The sequence below is a fragment of the Nyctereutes procyonoides genome, unplaced genomic scaffold (assembly GCF_905146905.1).
Source record: "Nyctereutes procyonoides isolate TBG_1078 unplaced genomic scaffold, NYPRO_anot_genome, whole genome shotgun sequence".
In the NCBI taxonomy this organism is placed as follows: Eukaryota; Metazoa; Chordata; class Mammalia; order Carnivora; family Canidae; genus Nyctereutes; species Nyctereutes procyonoides.
In genome coordinates this window covers 33,618,305-33,632,937 of record NW_026575140.1, presented here as the reverse complement: position 1 = coordinate 33,632,937, position 14,633 = coordinate 33,618,305, and the positions used below count along the sequence as shown (strand labels likewise).

At 38.9% G+C, this 14,633-nt stretch overlaps 1 protein-coding gene across 1 annotated transcript in view; it reads right to left on the bottom strand.

The window, feature by feature from the left end:
• Nucleotides 1-14,633, bottom strand: part of SCP2 (sterol carrier protein 2) — a 102,653-nt gene that overhangs the window by 59,196 nt on the left and 28,824 nt on the right. Inside the window, exons 6-9 of the mRNA XM_055305047.1 lie at nucleotides 13,772-13,898; nucleotides 9,545-9,608; nucleotides 4,055-4,141; nucleotides 2,125-2,275 (exon numbers count right to left, since the gene is read on the bottom strand). Coding sequence (XP_055161022.1) covers nucleotides 2,125-2,275; nucleotides 4,055-4,141; nucleotides 9,545-9,608; nucleotides 13,772-13,898 — 429 coding nt within the window. The remainder of the gene's footprint in view (nucleotides 1-2,124; nucleotides 2,276-4,054; nucleotides 4,142-9,544; nucleotides 9,609-13,771; nucleotides 13,899-14,633) is intronic.

Sequence of the window (14,633 nt, the reverse complement as noted above, 5' to 3'; positions counted from 1 at the left end):
AACCACATATAAATACATTAAGTGCATCAATACTGGGACTTTTATATAAGATTTATAAGAGATTAAATGCATAATCTTTGTTGCTGAAAATGGAGTGCACATTTTGAAATCTTGGTTGATTGTATATTAGATAGAAGTCCAAATAAAAGAATATTGAGGATGAGAATATACAAATTAAATTTTGTACTATAAAGAACAGAATTTTTTTTTAGATTTTATTTATTTATTTATTTATTTATTTATTTATTTATTTATTTATTTATTTGAGAGAGCAAGCATAAGTTGGGGGCAGGGCAGAGGGAGAGGGAGAAGCAGACTCCCCACTGAGCAGGGAGCCCAACACAGGCCCAATCCCAGGACCGAGACCATGACCCGCAGTCGAAGGTGGACACCCAACCAAACGATCTACCTAGGTGCCCTAAAGAATAGAATTTTTTTTTAACATTTTACTTATTTATTCATGAAAGACACAGAGAGAGAGGCAGAAATACAGGCAAAGGGAGAAGCAAGTTCCCTGCAGGGAGCCTGATGCGGGACTCGATCCCAGGACCCCGGGATCATGACCCGAGCCAAAGGCAGACGCTCAACCACTGAGCCACCCAGGCATCCCAAGAACAGAATTTTAAATAAGATATATAAAAAGGACTTATGGCAGCCCAGGTGGCTCAGGGGTTTAGTGCTGCCTTCAGCCCAGGGCGTGATCCTGGAGACCTGGGACCAAGTCCCATGTCAAGCTCCCTGCATGGAGCCTGCTTCTCCCTCTACCTGTGTCTCTGCCTCTCACTCTTTCTGTCTCTCATGAATAAATAAATAAAATCATAAATAAATAAATAAATAAATAAATAAATAAATAAATAAATAGGATTTGTAATTCCTCAGGCCATATCTTTTGCAGTTACAAAAACTCTATCAAACCACAATGTGTTGTGTGGTAAATAGGCTGGAAGATATTGACCAATAGATCATTATGACTCTGATACACTAAAAAATATGAGGAATTTCTACATGAAAATAAACAATCCTCTTTTAAAAAAGTCATGTAGGATTCCATTTTTCCAAATCCTTGCTTTTAACACCTCTTTGGTCTCAGATAATAACAAGAAAACTCAATTTTTCTCCTAGGAATAAAAGTGTGGCATAAATGTACTATAATCAGAAAACCTGAGAAGTTCTACCTCAGCCACATCCCAGCTTTGTGATCTTGGGCAAGTTATAGACCCATTTTCAAATTCAAAGCATTATTGCAATATCATTTTTATCATAAGCTCTAATTACCTTATGATTGGTATATATGTGTGTATGTTATGCACATTTGCATTTTTTATTTTTTTTTAATTTTTTTTTTTTTAAATTTTTATTTATTTATGATAGTCACAGAGAGAGAGGCAGAGACACAGGCAGAGGGAGAAGCAGGCTCCATGCAGGGAGCCCGATGTGGGATTCGATCCCGGGTCTCCAGGATCGCGCCCTGGGCCAAAGGGAGGCACCAAACCGCTGCGCCACCCAGGGATCCCCTGCATTTTTTAAATATATGTGTGTATCTTCAAATATTCAACTAACTTAGCTCTGCATTCTCATTTTCTTAACCTCCTCCATGTTTACTCAATCTTTAATCAGGATTTTTAAAGCTCTAAGGGTCAAGAAAATTCCCCAACGATATCCTTGTTTTTCCCTTAACTCTTAAGAAAGGAGTTTTGGGCATATCTAGCCAACTCAAAAATTAAAAAAACAAAAAAACTAAACCCCACCAAAATAGCATGTCTAGTTAGTTAAAAATGCATGCGTGACAAGGATGGGTTATAATATTGAATTTTCTCGACTTCTAGAGCTAGTAACAGTATGTCATCTTGACATTTTTAAACAGAAATCCCTCAGGCAGCCTGGGTGGCTTAGTGGTTTAGTGCTGCCTTCAGCCCAGGGTGTGATCCTGGAGACCCGGGATCGACTCCCACACTGGCTCCCTGCATGGAGCCTGCTTCTCCCTCTGCCTGTGTCTCTGCCTCTGTGTGTGTGTGTGTGTGTGTGTGTGTGAGAGTGTGTCTCTCATGAATAAATAAATAAAATCTTTAAAAAAAATAAACAGAAATCCCTCAATTGATAAATAAAATTGAATCTCAGACATACCATTTTAATAACGCTTTTCTCTTCAAATGAACTTGGCAAGTCAGTTACCATCTCTTGTGCCAAAATTTCCACAGCTTTGGATTGCAGGTTGTACTTCTGTACAAATTGTTCACTAGCCAAAACTGCTGCTGCAGCACCATCTGAAGTGGGGCTAAGAGGAAATAAAAATAATTATTTACACCTAGTCCTTGTTCTTTCTATGCAGAAGGAAGAGCTGAATGTGCTCGCTAGTCATTGCACTGTTGTCTTTGTGAAACCTACAGTTAAAGATTACACATGCTTCCCAACTGAGGCCTGAACCTCCATCAAGAACTGAAATGGGGGCAGCTAGGGTGGCTCAGCAGTTTAGCGCCACCTTCAGCCCAGGGTGTGATTTTGGAGACTCAGGATCGAGTCCCACATCGGGCTCCCTGAATAGTGGCTGCTTCTCCCTCTGCCTGTGTCTCTGCCTCTCCCTTTCTCTCTGTGTATTCTCATGAATAAATAAATAAAATCTTAAAAAAAAAAAAAACTGAAATGGTACCAGTCACTGTTTGGGCTCAAAGAGTCTCTCCCAGGAAGTTCTTACTCCAAAGAATCCTGGATTTGCTTCTGCAGATGCACCAGGCATCTTCTGGTGACTCCTGAGGAGTCCACAAGGTTAGTTCTATCCCATTACAATAAAAATTCTACGATAGGCCTAACTAGCTCCAACTTTGCTATCTCCCAAATAACCAGCCTTGGAATCCTTTTGAAAACTGGGAAAAAATAGAATACGAGATACCAGAAAGTCCAAACCAGAAAGTGGTTTAGTTAAGACTCTTGAGATCTCCCCAAAACAGATATTTTCCTGATAGCAAGCTCTGAAGGAAAGTGGCAAACACCAAAAGCCTTCTCTGAGTTCAGCTGGTCTTTATAAACGGGCAGACCGGGCAGCCCGGGTGGCTCAGCAGTTTAGCGCCGCCTTTGGCCCAGGGTGTGATCCTGGAGGCCCGGGATCAAGTCCCACATCGGGCTCCCTGTATAGAGGCTGCTTCTCCCTCTGCCTATGTCTCTGCCTCTCTCTCTGTGTCTCTCATGAATAAATAAATAAAATCTTTTTTTAGAAAAATAAATGGGCAGATCTTCATATTGCAACAGATAAAAGCTGACCCTGTTTGTTCACCGGCATCCCAGTCCATATCTTCCAGGTGATAACTGGGCACAGGCAGGAGCTCTGCAGTACTAATTCAATCTTCTGGGGGACAGATACTGTCAAGCACTTTCCAAGCTGCAACTATTTATCATTATTAGAGGGTTGTTTTTCTTGGTTTTTGTTTTTCTTGTTTCACATTTACTCTTAGTTACTAGCAGTGAGTAACATTTCCTAAGGTAAACGCATACAGCAGAGAAAACAAAATGCTCAAGGGAGAAACTCTGGACTCCACTGGCCTTCTAAGCCATATTTAAATGAATAAAACACAATTTTTAAGAAGTTGGTAGAACTCATGAAAGAAGGAAATAAAATGCATAATTTTCCAAGAGAAAACATGGTCTATCTCCAGGTACTAATAGGAAGTAAAGGTCCTCATTCCAGAGTGAGGACTACATTAGCAGGAGTGCTATAAAAGCAGATACAGATACAGATTTACCCAGACACACAAAGCCTAAGGTTACCTAAGGTGGGAGGAGGGAGCAGTTACTTTTCTCTATTAAATATTAAAATGTGGGGGTGTCCGGGTGGCTCAGTCAGTTGAGCATCCAACTCTTGGTTTCAGCTCAGGTCATGATCTCATGAGTCGTGGGAACTAGCCCCATGTCTGACTCCGCACTCAGCAGGCAACCTGCTTGAAGATTTTCTCCTCTGCTCCTCTCCACCCTCCAGTCTCTCTCTCTCTCTCAAATAAATAAATAAATAAATATATTTTTAAAAAATGAATACTGAATAAATATTAAAATGTGGTTTTCTTACCAACATTGTAAGATGGTCAAAAAATCAAAAACGTTTCGAGATGTCATCACTTCGTCTAAACTGAATTCCTGTTGGAACTGGGAATTCCTAAACACAAAATAAGTAGTTATAGAATATGAGGTAGCAATTACAATTTCTTTGAAAATGTTCTAATCCAGAAGTCAGAGAATAATAAGTAAATATTCTTTTTACAACCAAAAGACAGGCTTTTATGAGCAGTTTCAACCTTTAATATAAGTTGTTTGAAGTTTTAAAAAATCTGAACTCCAAAGTACCATATGCTGTATAATAAAAAAAATTTGTCTAATTTTTGTCCTGGGTTCCTAGCATGGAGATTCTAAAACCCTTGCAATTTCCTGAGTTACAGGAGTGTCTTTGTTATGCTAATAGGGTAGTGACTCACAGTGGGCCCCTTGTTTAACTGAGGGGGGAGTAGGTTGGACACAGGGGGCTGGTCACCAGAAACATCAACCATGTGAATACAGGATTAGGACTTCTCAGCCTCTTTGACCCCTAAGGAGAAGGGAGGGGCTGGACATTGAGTTCACTCATGTGGCCAATGATTTAATCAAGTTTAATAAAGCCCCAATAAAAAACTCTGGACACTGAAACATGCTGGAGCTTCCTGGTTGGTGAGTACCTTCATATACCAGGAGGGTGATGTGTCCTGATTCCATGGGGAGAGGGTACAGAAACTCTGCTTTAGGAACATTCTCAGACTTTACCCTATGTGCCTTTTCATTTGGTTGTTCCTGAGTTGTATCCTTTATAATAATACTATAATGACAAGTATAACACTTTCCTGAGTTCTGTGAGTAACTCTAGTGAACTGTTGAACCTAAGGGGTCATGGAAACCCTTGAATTTATTGTCAGTTGGTCAGAAGTGCAGGTGACCTGGGGACCCTACTTGTGGCTGATGTCTTAAGTGAGGGCAGTCTTGTGGAGGACTAATTCAGGGGTCTGCATGAACTCGGGTGCTTAGTGACAAAACTGAATTACAGTACATCCAGTAGGTGTCAGATCAGTTGGAGGTTAAAATAGAATACCATTTTCTTTCCCCTACAGAATTATTAAATACTAGTTCCTTAAAAGCAAAACAAGGGCGCCTGAGCACTCAGTTGGTTAAGCATCTGACTCTTGGTTTTGGCTCAGTTCATGATCTCAGGGTTGTGCGATTAGAATCCCATATCAGGCTCCACACTCAGCATAGCATCTGCCTGAGATTCTCTCCTTCTCCCTCTGCCCCTCCCTCCATGCTCACACATGCTCTCTCCTCTCTCTCTCCTCCATTCAAATACATGAATAAATAAAATATTTTTTTAATGTTATACAAGGTGCCATGGGAGCACAGAGGCTGGGCATCAGACCCAGATACCAAAGGGAGCTTCCTCTCTGGAAGCAAATAAAAGAAAGTAGGAGATAGAGAATTCCTGGCAAAAAGATCAGTACACACAAACCCTCTTTAGTTTAAAGTAGTTCATTGAAGCTGGGGCACAAAGTCTGGGAGGAAATGTGGATGCAAGCTGAAGAAGACAGAGTAAGATAAATAAACAAAAATCAGATCATGAAAGGCCAGTATATGGATTTACATTTTATACTGAAAACAATGAGGAACTACTAAAGGATATGTGACAATCAGACTTAAATTTAAATAAGAAGGCTACAAAATGGAGAAGGGATGGTAAAGGACATCACCAAAAGCAACTAAACTATGAAATTAGGGCAATAATTAAGGCAAGAAATGATAAGGGTCTAAAGTAGGAAACTAAGAAGTGAAAGATGGAGAGAAGGGATGAATTCAAGAGAGTAAGGAGGCAGAATAACTAGGCTTCAGTTCATCCTCAACTCATCTGCAACTCATATGGGACACTGAGGAAGAAGGCAAAGTTAAGAGTGACTTCTAGTCAGGGTGCCTGAGTGGCTCAGTAACTCGCATCCAGCTCTTGAACTTAGCTCAAATCTTGGTCTCTGGGTCATGAGTTCAAGCCCCACACTGGGCTCCACACCCCACACTGGGCTCCACAGCCCACGTCGGGCTCCACACTGGGTGTGGAGTCTGCATTAAAAAAAATTGAATGACTTTTAGTTTTCTATAATTAGGTATATATTGATATATACTGATGTCATTCATGGAGAATACTGAAGGAAAAACAGGGTTGAGGGGAATGATACATTCCGTATGGACATGTTGACTCTGAGGCACTTGTGGAGCATCTAAGTACACACAACTAGGAGAAAGTTGTAACTTTCATATATAAAATTATATATATATAATATATAGCTCTCAGGTCTGAGGGCTCACATAGCATGAGCTATCCCCTAATTCTATCACTACTTATCACAGAATCTCACGGCCTTTAAGTATTTTTTTTTAAGATTTTATTTATTTATTCATGAGAGACACAGAGAGAGAGGTAGAGACACAGGTTAGAGGGAGAAGCAGGCTCCATGCAGGGAGCCCAACACAAGACTCAATCCCACGTCTCCAGGATCACACCCTGAGCCAAAGGCGGCGCGAAACCACTGAGCTACCCCAGGTGTCCCACCTTTAAGTATTCTTATAATTTGTGAGAAAACATTTGAAAATAGTTTTGTAATTCAACCTTCTGAGAAATAGGTAACAGGGTGGGACGCCCATAAAGATGGTCTAAAGACTACTCATCCAAACCCTACAATCAGTGACAGCGAAATTTTATTGAATATGTTTGAATATTGAATATTGGAATACTATGTTCCAATAACCTGCCAGATAGTGAAGATTATTCACTTCAGGACAAGACAGGATGTCTGCTCAAGAACCACCATCATCAAGAAGAAAGACTTAAAAATAACTAAGTATGGTAGTGCGATGTGTTATAATAGAGGTTCTACAGACAGTGTAACTGAGCTCATGAGAAGAGAAACAATTAAGCCCAGGAAGCTTTAAAAAGGGTATTAAGAGGGGACCTCTGGGTAGTGCAGTCAGTTGAGCATCCAATTATTGGTTTCAGCTCAGGTCATGATCTCAGGGTCATGGGATCAAGCCCGTGTTGAGCTCAGCAAGGAGTCTGCTCAAGTTTCTCTCTCCCTCTGCTTTTGCCCTTTCCTGCACTTGCTTTCTCTCTTTCTCTCTCTAATAAGTAAATAAATCTTAAAAGAAAAAAAAGATGTTAAGAGAAGTAATGACATTTGGGCTGGGGATTGATGAGTAAGTAGATATCTACCAAACAAAAGAAAAGCAAAAGAATAACTAAAAACACAAAAGTGAGTACTGTGTACTATACTCGGGAAAAAACAAACTGGTGAGGCTAGAGATTAGGAACAGCCAGAAAGCGGTAGGAAATAAGACTGGCAAAATAGAGCGAGCCAAATTATAGCCATATTATTATGTCATATGAAGCAATTCATATTTTATCATATAAACAATGAAAAATCACTAAAGCTTTTGCAATACCCTTATATCTTTCATAAAATACCCTTTGATCCAGGGCATGGGATTAGATACTATTTGTTAATTAGGTATGCCCTGAACTCAAACATCAATTTATTTATTTAAAAAAACATTTTTTTAACTATTCCATGTATCTATTCATGAGACACAGAGAGAGAGAGAGGCAGAGACACAAGCAGAGGGAGAAGCAGGCTCCACACAGGAAGCCTGATATGGGACTTGATCCTGGGACTCCAGGATCACGCCCCAAGCCGAAGGCAGATGCTCTACCGCTGAGCCACCCAGGCATCCCTCAAACATCAATTTAAAATTAGGGTAATCAGAGGCACCTGGATGGCTCAGTGGTTGAGCATCTGCCTTTGGCTCAGGTTGTGATCCTGGGTTCTAGGATTGAGTCCCACATCAGGCTCCCTGTGGGGAGCCTGCCTCTCCCTCCACCTATGTCTCTGACTTTCTCTATGTGTCTCTCATGAATAGATAAAATCTTTTAATTAAAAATCATCAATCAATCAATTAATTAATTAATTAATTAAAATTAGGAGAATTGGCAGTAGTATGTAGTATTAGAAATATGTGGTAATGATCCTTTGGGGTATAAAATATTTCTTGTCATGGTTTTATGTTAGTAAATATGACAAAATCTGTTTAATAGTTCAGAAACAATTTACTGAGCACCTATCATGCTCCAAGCTCTATGCTAAGCATTAAGAACAGGAAGATGGCAGCCCTGGTGGCTCCACGGTTTAGCGCAACCTTCAGGCCAGGGCGTGATCCTGGAGACCTGGGATTGAGTCCCACGTCAGGCTCCCTGCATGGAGCTTGCTTCTCCCTCCCTCTGCCTGTGTCTCTGCCTCTCTCTCTATGTCTCTCACGAATAAATAAATAAGATCTTTAAAACAAAACAAAACAAAAAGAACAGGAAGAGATGAGTCTGGCCCTCAAGGAGTTTATAATCTAGTAGTAAGAAATATAAACATTATTTTACCACTACTTAGAATGATCCTGTGCAAGTTGCTTTATTTCTTTCTTTTTTTTTTAAGTTGCTTTATTTCTGTAAGCCTTGTTTTCCTTATCTATAAAATGAGAATAAAGATATCTACCTTATAGGGTCCTTGAGAGGATTAAATCAAAATGCATATAAAAATGCCTAGCACAGTGACACAGAGTTGACATTTAATAAAGCTAGCTATTACTCTTTCATTGCCTAGTGGTATTGTTTTCGTAGAAATTATAGTTATGTGGCACTTATTCAATTGCCAGTGAACCAATTTTATCAGCAACCATTAAGAACATGCTACGAACCAGGCATTGCACTAAGTTCTAGGGATTCAAGGATGAATGATCCGTAATACACAGGATTTAATTTTACTTAAGATCATTTAGGATATAAATAATCATATTATTCTACCAGAATAAAAGTTAATGACACTAACATGACTAAAACACATTACTAAAGCAATACAAATAATTTAATAGAAAGTAATTTATATGGCTACTGATAGGCTATTTACAAACATTTTAAGGAAAGTTTTAAGGAATGGTTTAAAATGGTTATTTTCAACTAGAATTATCACAATAAACTTCATTTACTGCAGTTGTAATGTATGACCAGTTACATCTTTAACACCAACCATTCACATTCTTTCTTAAACTTAAATGGCATTCTAAATATAAACAGACCCCAAACTAAAACTATAGTCAAAAGTTTACTTGGGCACAAGCCTTTTATATGAAAAACAATAAAACATTCTAGTTAATATTTTTGAGGTTCTGAATTTACTCCTCTGTTTTTTTTTAAAAAAGATTTTATTTATTTATCATGAGAGACACAGAGAGAGAGAGAGGCAGAGACATAGGCAGAGGGAGAAGCAGGCTCTATGCAGGGAGCCTGATGTGGGACTCGATCCCGGAATGCCAAGACCACACCCTGAGCCAAAGGCAGATGCTCAACCACTGAGCCACCCAGGCGTTCCTTGAATTTATTTTTCAAGTATAAAGTTGTGCATTACACAGCAGGATAACCCAAATTTTCACTATTTCATATTTCCAAAATACTTACGGGTTATTAACTGAATGTTTATGATTTTTCCATCCAATTTTTGCAAACTGTTTAACTGTTGTTCCTGTAGAGAAAACAAACATCTATTAGTGCTATCATGCCTTCCTGTTGCTTATTAACAAATGTTGCAATGGACTGAGTGTCCCATTAAATATTTCCACATTTTCCCTTGTATAAATTATGAGTACGGACAACTTCAACAGATTTATCACATAAATATTTCTTTAATTAAACCTGAATATAATTAATGAATTGAATCTATTAATAAGCATATGAAATGAAAACAGTTCAAACTGGTCAAGTCTACCTAGTATAACTAGAGTCCAATTTCAAAAACCAGAAAATATAGCCTGGGATTCACAGTGGATATAAAGCAGGAAAGCACTGCCAGAAATTTTTCAAGGAGTCTGCCAAAGCATCTCAATGCCCCTAGACTAAGTGAATTTTATAAATCATACCCTCCAGGACCTGATCCTTCTCCTTCCTCATGATAAGGCAAAAGGGTCTTCAGAAAAGTTATAGCCTAACAAAAAATACGTTATGTTTTTAAATATCTTAACAAAAAGCTTAAAGATTAGTGTCAGAAAAACAAAAGTATACATTAAGAAAGTAAAATAAGCAAGGCTTTTTTTACTACTTAAAAAAAAAAGATTTTATTTGTTTATTTGAGATAGAGTGAGACCCAGAAAGATCACAGAGGGAGAGGGAGAAGGAGAAGCAGACTTGCCACCGAGCAGAGAGCCCAATGCAGGGCTCAATACTAGGACCCTGGGATCATGAACTGAGCCAAAGGCAGATGCTTAACTGGCTGAGCCATCCAGGGGCCCCCACTACTTTTTATTTTTTTAAGATTTTTCTTTTATTCATTTGAGAGAGAGAGCACGAGCAAGGGGGAGAGTCAGAGGGAGAGGGCAAAGTAGATTCCCTGCTGAGTAGGGTGCCTGACCCAGGGCTTGATTCCAGGACCCCAGGATCATGACCTGAACTGAAGGCAGACACTTAACCAACTGAGTCCCCCAGGCACTCCCCCCCCTTTTTTTTAAATACTTTTAAAAAGACAAAGCAGCACAAGATAGGTTCTGAATCCTGCTTTAGAGCCAGAAAGACTAAGGAAGAAAAAAAAGTCCACTGATAGGAGCTGATAATGTTATGTTAATGCATGGCACAGGAAAATGAAGAGTCCCCATTTCTGCTTCATCTCATCTTCTCTGTCAGGAGGATGATCTTCAGAGCAGAAATGATATACATATAATTGAGCAAATCTTGAAGAAAGTAGAGTCCATGCCAGTGATCTTTTACCAATAAGAGTGATGATCAGGAGGCAGCCAACATGGATTCAGTAAGAACAAGCCATAGCAGATTAATATCTTTTTTTCATTGATTTGACTGGCAGATCAAATGAAAACATAGTATCTGTGTATCAGCAAGGCAATGAAATGTTTTAGGACATCTTTTGGGACAAGGTAAGGAAATACTATTGGTGGGTTTTGGTTTTTCTTTGCGGAGAGCATTTTGATGTTACTAAAAAAACAAGGGTTCTTCTGTCAAATGAGTTTAGATAATACTGGGTTAAACAAAGTTAAACAGATTTCTTTATAGCAAGACATTCAGAGCCTTTACTATTATTACATGTGTATTATTACTGTCTAAAAGGGGGTTAAAGGATGAAGCATCTCCCAACTTATCTGACTCATGTCATTAGAGAACCATACAAAGTTAATGTCCCACGGAACACATGCTGTGAAACCACCAGCCCTGACTAATGCGTATTAACCTGGAGAAAAGTCTCTAGGCTAATCTCTAACCTCAGTCATGCTCTGGCTAGTATGTCTACCAAAAATTGGATTAGGAAATTAAAGATATGCTCACCAAACCTGAACCCAGGAAGGACTGCTTTATAATGCTGAATCCAAATAGATTTCAACAAGGCTTATTAACCTTATTAATGGGTTGGATCAGAATGTAATTAATTAAATGACCAATTCTATTCCAGAAACCCCAAAACAACCTGGGAAAAGAAGAAGAAACTATGAAAAAGGCTCCGAGGTTCTGTTTGACTACAAGCTCAATATGATTTAACTGTGTTATAACTACCAGCAAAGCTCACAGGTGATCACAGTATCTGCAATGAGACCAGTGATGATGGCTCATGAAACAAGTCAGATGAGAAACAGTTAAGGAGAAGAGAAGTTAAGCACAAGGTCTGGCTGGCTTCAGATATCTGAAGAGCTATAAGGTAAAAGAGGCGCATCTCTTGTGAGCCTCAGAAGACAGAAACAAGACCATGAGTGGAAACTATAGAGAGATCTGAGTTCAAAGTGGAAAAGAATACTGTAATGATTGGAATCATCCAAAAAATAGAGTGGCCTCAGTTGGTGGCAAGTTCCTTGTCGCAAGAAGTACAAATGCTTTATTGTCATGTATTAGATTTACAAGTAATTCATTCATGGATTGATGAGGGAAGAGGGGCAAATGAACTCTATAAAAGCACTTGGCATACCGTCTGACATAAGAGATATTCAAGAAGTGTTGATGTCTTTTCTTCTTTTCATTTTTTCTTACCCTAGGACCCAATTAATCTATAGAAGATAGCAACTCTTTAAAAAATATTCCGCCAGTGACTTACTATATATTTATTAAGCCTGGGTACTAATGAAAGGCTTGTTGACTACTGATCCTGAACTGCTAATTCAGATTTTTGGCTATTCAAAGGATATGTCTAATATAAAAACATTTCAGAGATGTCTGGGTGGCTCAGTTGAGTGTCTGCCCTTGGCTCAGGGAGTGATCCCGGAGTCCTGGGATCGAGTCCCGCATCGGTCTCCCTGCAGGAAGCCTATTTCTCCCTCTGCCTATGTCTCTGCCTCTCTCTGTGTGCTCTCATAAATAAATAAATAAAATCTTTAAAAAAAATTTTCAACCTCCTTGAGTCAAACTTTGAAGCCATAAAAATCTGCTGATTCTACAGCAGAATGTAAGCTACTACATTCTTATGCAGTCATGTCTAGTACACATTCACAAACAGCAATTTCAAATGACAATTTAAAAGCCTGTAAGAGGGACACCTGGGTGGCTCAGTGGTTGAGCGTCTGTTTGCCTTCCACTCAGGGCATGATCCTGAAGTCGGGGATGGAGTCCCACATCAGGCTCCCTGCAGGGAGCCTGCTTCTCCCTCTGCCTGTGTTTCTGCCTCTCTCTCTGTGTGTCTCTCATGAATAAATAAATTAAATCTTTTAAAAAAATAAATAAAAGCCCATAAGATTCTATAATTTATTAATCTACTGGATGAAAAACAACGTTTCAACTAAAATACTGTACATTTATACCTCAAAGTTTGGACTAGAAAATTATCCAACTATTCTGAATAATATAAAACTTGAGAAAAGATATAAGCTTAAAAACACACCGGACACAGGACTTCCAGGTAGCTGAGGACAGCAAAGGCTACCTAAATCTGTCTCTCTCCATATCCTCCAAAAACAATATAGAATGACAAGAAGATTTTTAACTCTTTGAGGAACCTCCCACACAGTTTTCCAGAGTGGCTGTACCAGTTCACATTCCCACCAACAGTGCAAGAGGGTTCCCCTTTCTCCACAACATTTGTTGTTTCCTGTCTTGTTAATTTTCGCCATTCTCACTGGTGTGAGGTGGTATCTCATTGTGGTTTTGATTTGTATTTCCCTGATGTCAAGTGATGTGGAGCATTTTCTCATGTGCTTGTTGGCCATGTCTATGTCTTCTTTGGTGAAATTTCTATTCATGTCTTTTGCCATTTCATGATTGGATTGTTTGTTTCTTTGTTGTTGAGTTTAATAAGTTCTTTATAGATCTTGGATGCTAGCCCTTTCTCTGATATGTTATTTGCAAATATCTTCTCCCATTCTGTAGGTTGTCTTTTAGTTGTTTTCTGTGTCTTTTGCTGTGCAGAAGCTTTTTATCTTAAGTCCCAATAATTCATTTTTGCTTTTATTTAAGGGGACAAGATTTATGTTATCTTTCCTACTTCAATTTTTTGGCATGGAACATTCTAGATACTTCCCATATGATGTTCTATATATACTTTTTTTTACAACTAAATCCTATATGGACTATTTCTTCAATTTAATTAAAAAACCACTTTATATTTTATATATCCTAGCATTGTCCACAGATCCGAATAAATTCCTGTTGTTTCTCATCACATGCATACAACTAACAATAGGTCTAAAAATTTTTTTAACATACCATATTTTTCCATGTGCTCTTTTCCAGCACATGCAAACATCTGAGGAGCAACTGGTTTGGCAGACAATCCATATTTATTGATGAGGACCTCAACATGCTTATCAAGTGGATTGGTCTTCTGTGAAGACTAAGGAAGAGGAAAAAAAAATCAATAAGTACTTGACATGATAAGTGTCTCTTTCAACTGTTACAGTGTTACTAAGACATACACATACTCTAAGCACATAGTAAAAAATAAGCAATGTGAATAAAATTAGTCAGGAAATGTTTTACAGGAAAACAAGGAAAGGAAAAATAATCAAATGAGATATTAATTTTTTCACAAAATATCTATAAATAATCCAGTAAGCACGGCGTCTGGGTAGCTCAGTCAGTTAAGTGCCCAACTCTTGGTTTTGGCTCAGGTCATGATCTCACAATATGGGACTGAGCCCCACATCAGGTTCTATGCTCAGCCTGGAGTCTGCTCTGGGTTCTCTCTCTCTCTCTCTCTTTCAATTAAATAAATAAAGTCTTTTAAAAATAATAAAATAAAAGAAAGAAAGAATTCAGTAGGTACTCATACTACTCAAGGTGCTGGGAATAAAATAGTGAGCAAAACAGATAAAGGCTCTGCTCCTCTGGCATTTACATCTGTGTCAGGGAGGGGGCAAAAGGTGATGAAGACAAAGATAAATTAGAATGTAAATAGGGGCACCTGGGTGGCTCAGTTGGCTAAGAGCCTGACTCTAGATTTCAGCTCAGGTCATGATCTCAGGGCTGTGGGATCAAGCCCCACCTTAGCCCTGCACTCAGTGCAGAGTCTGCTTGTCCCTCTCCTTCTATTCCTCCCCCACTCACTTGTTCTTTTGCTCTCAAATAA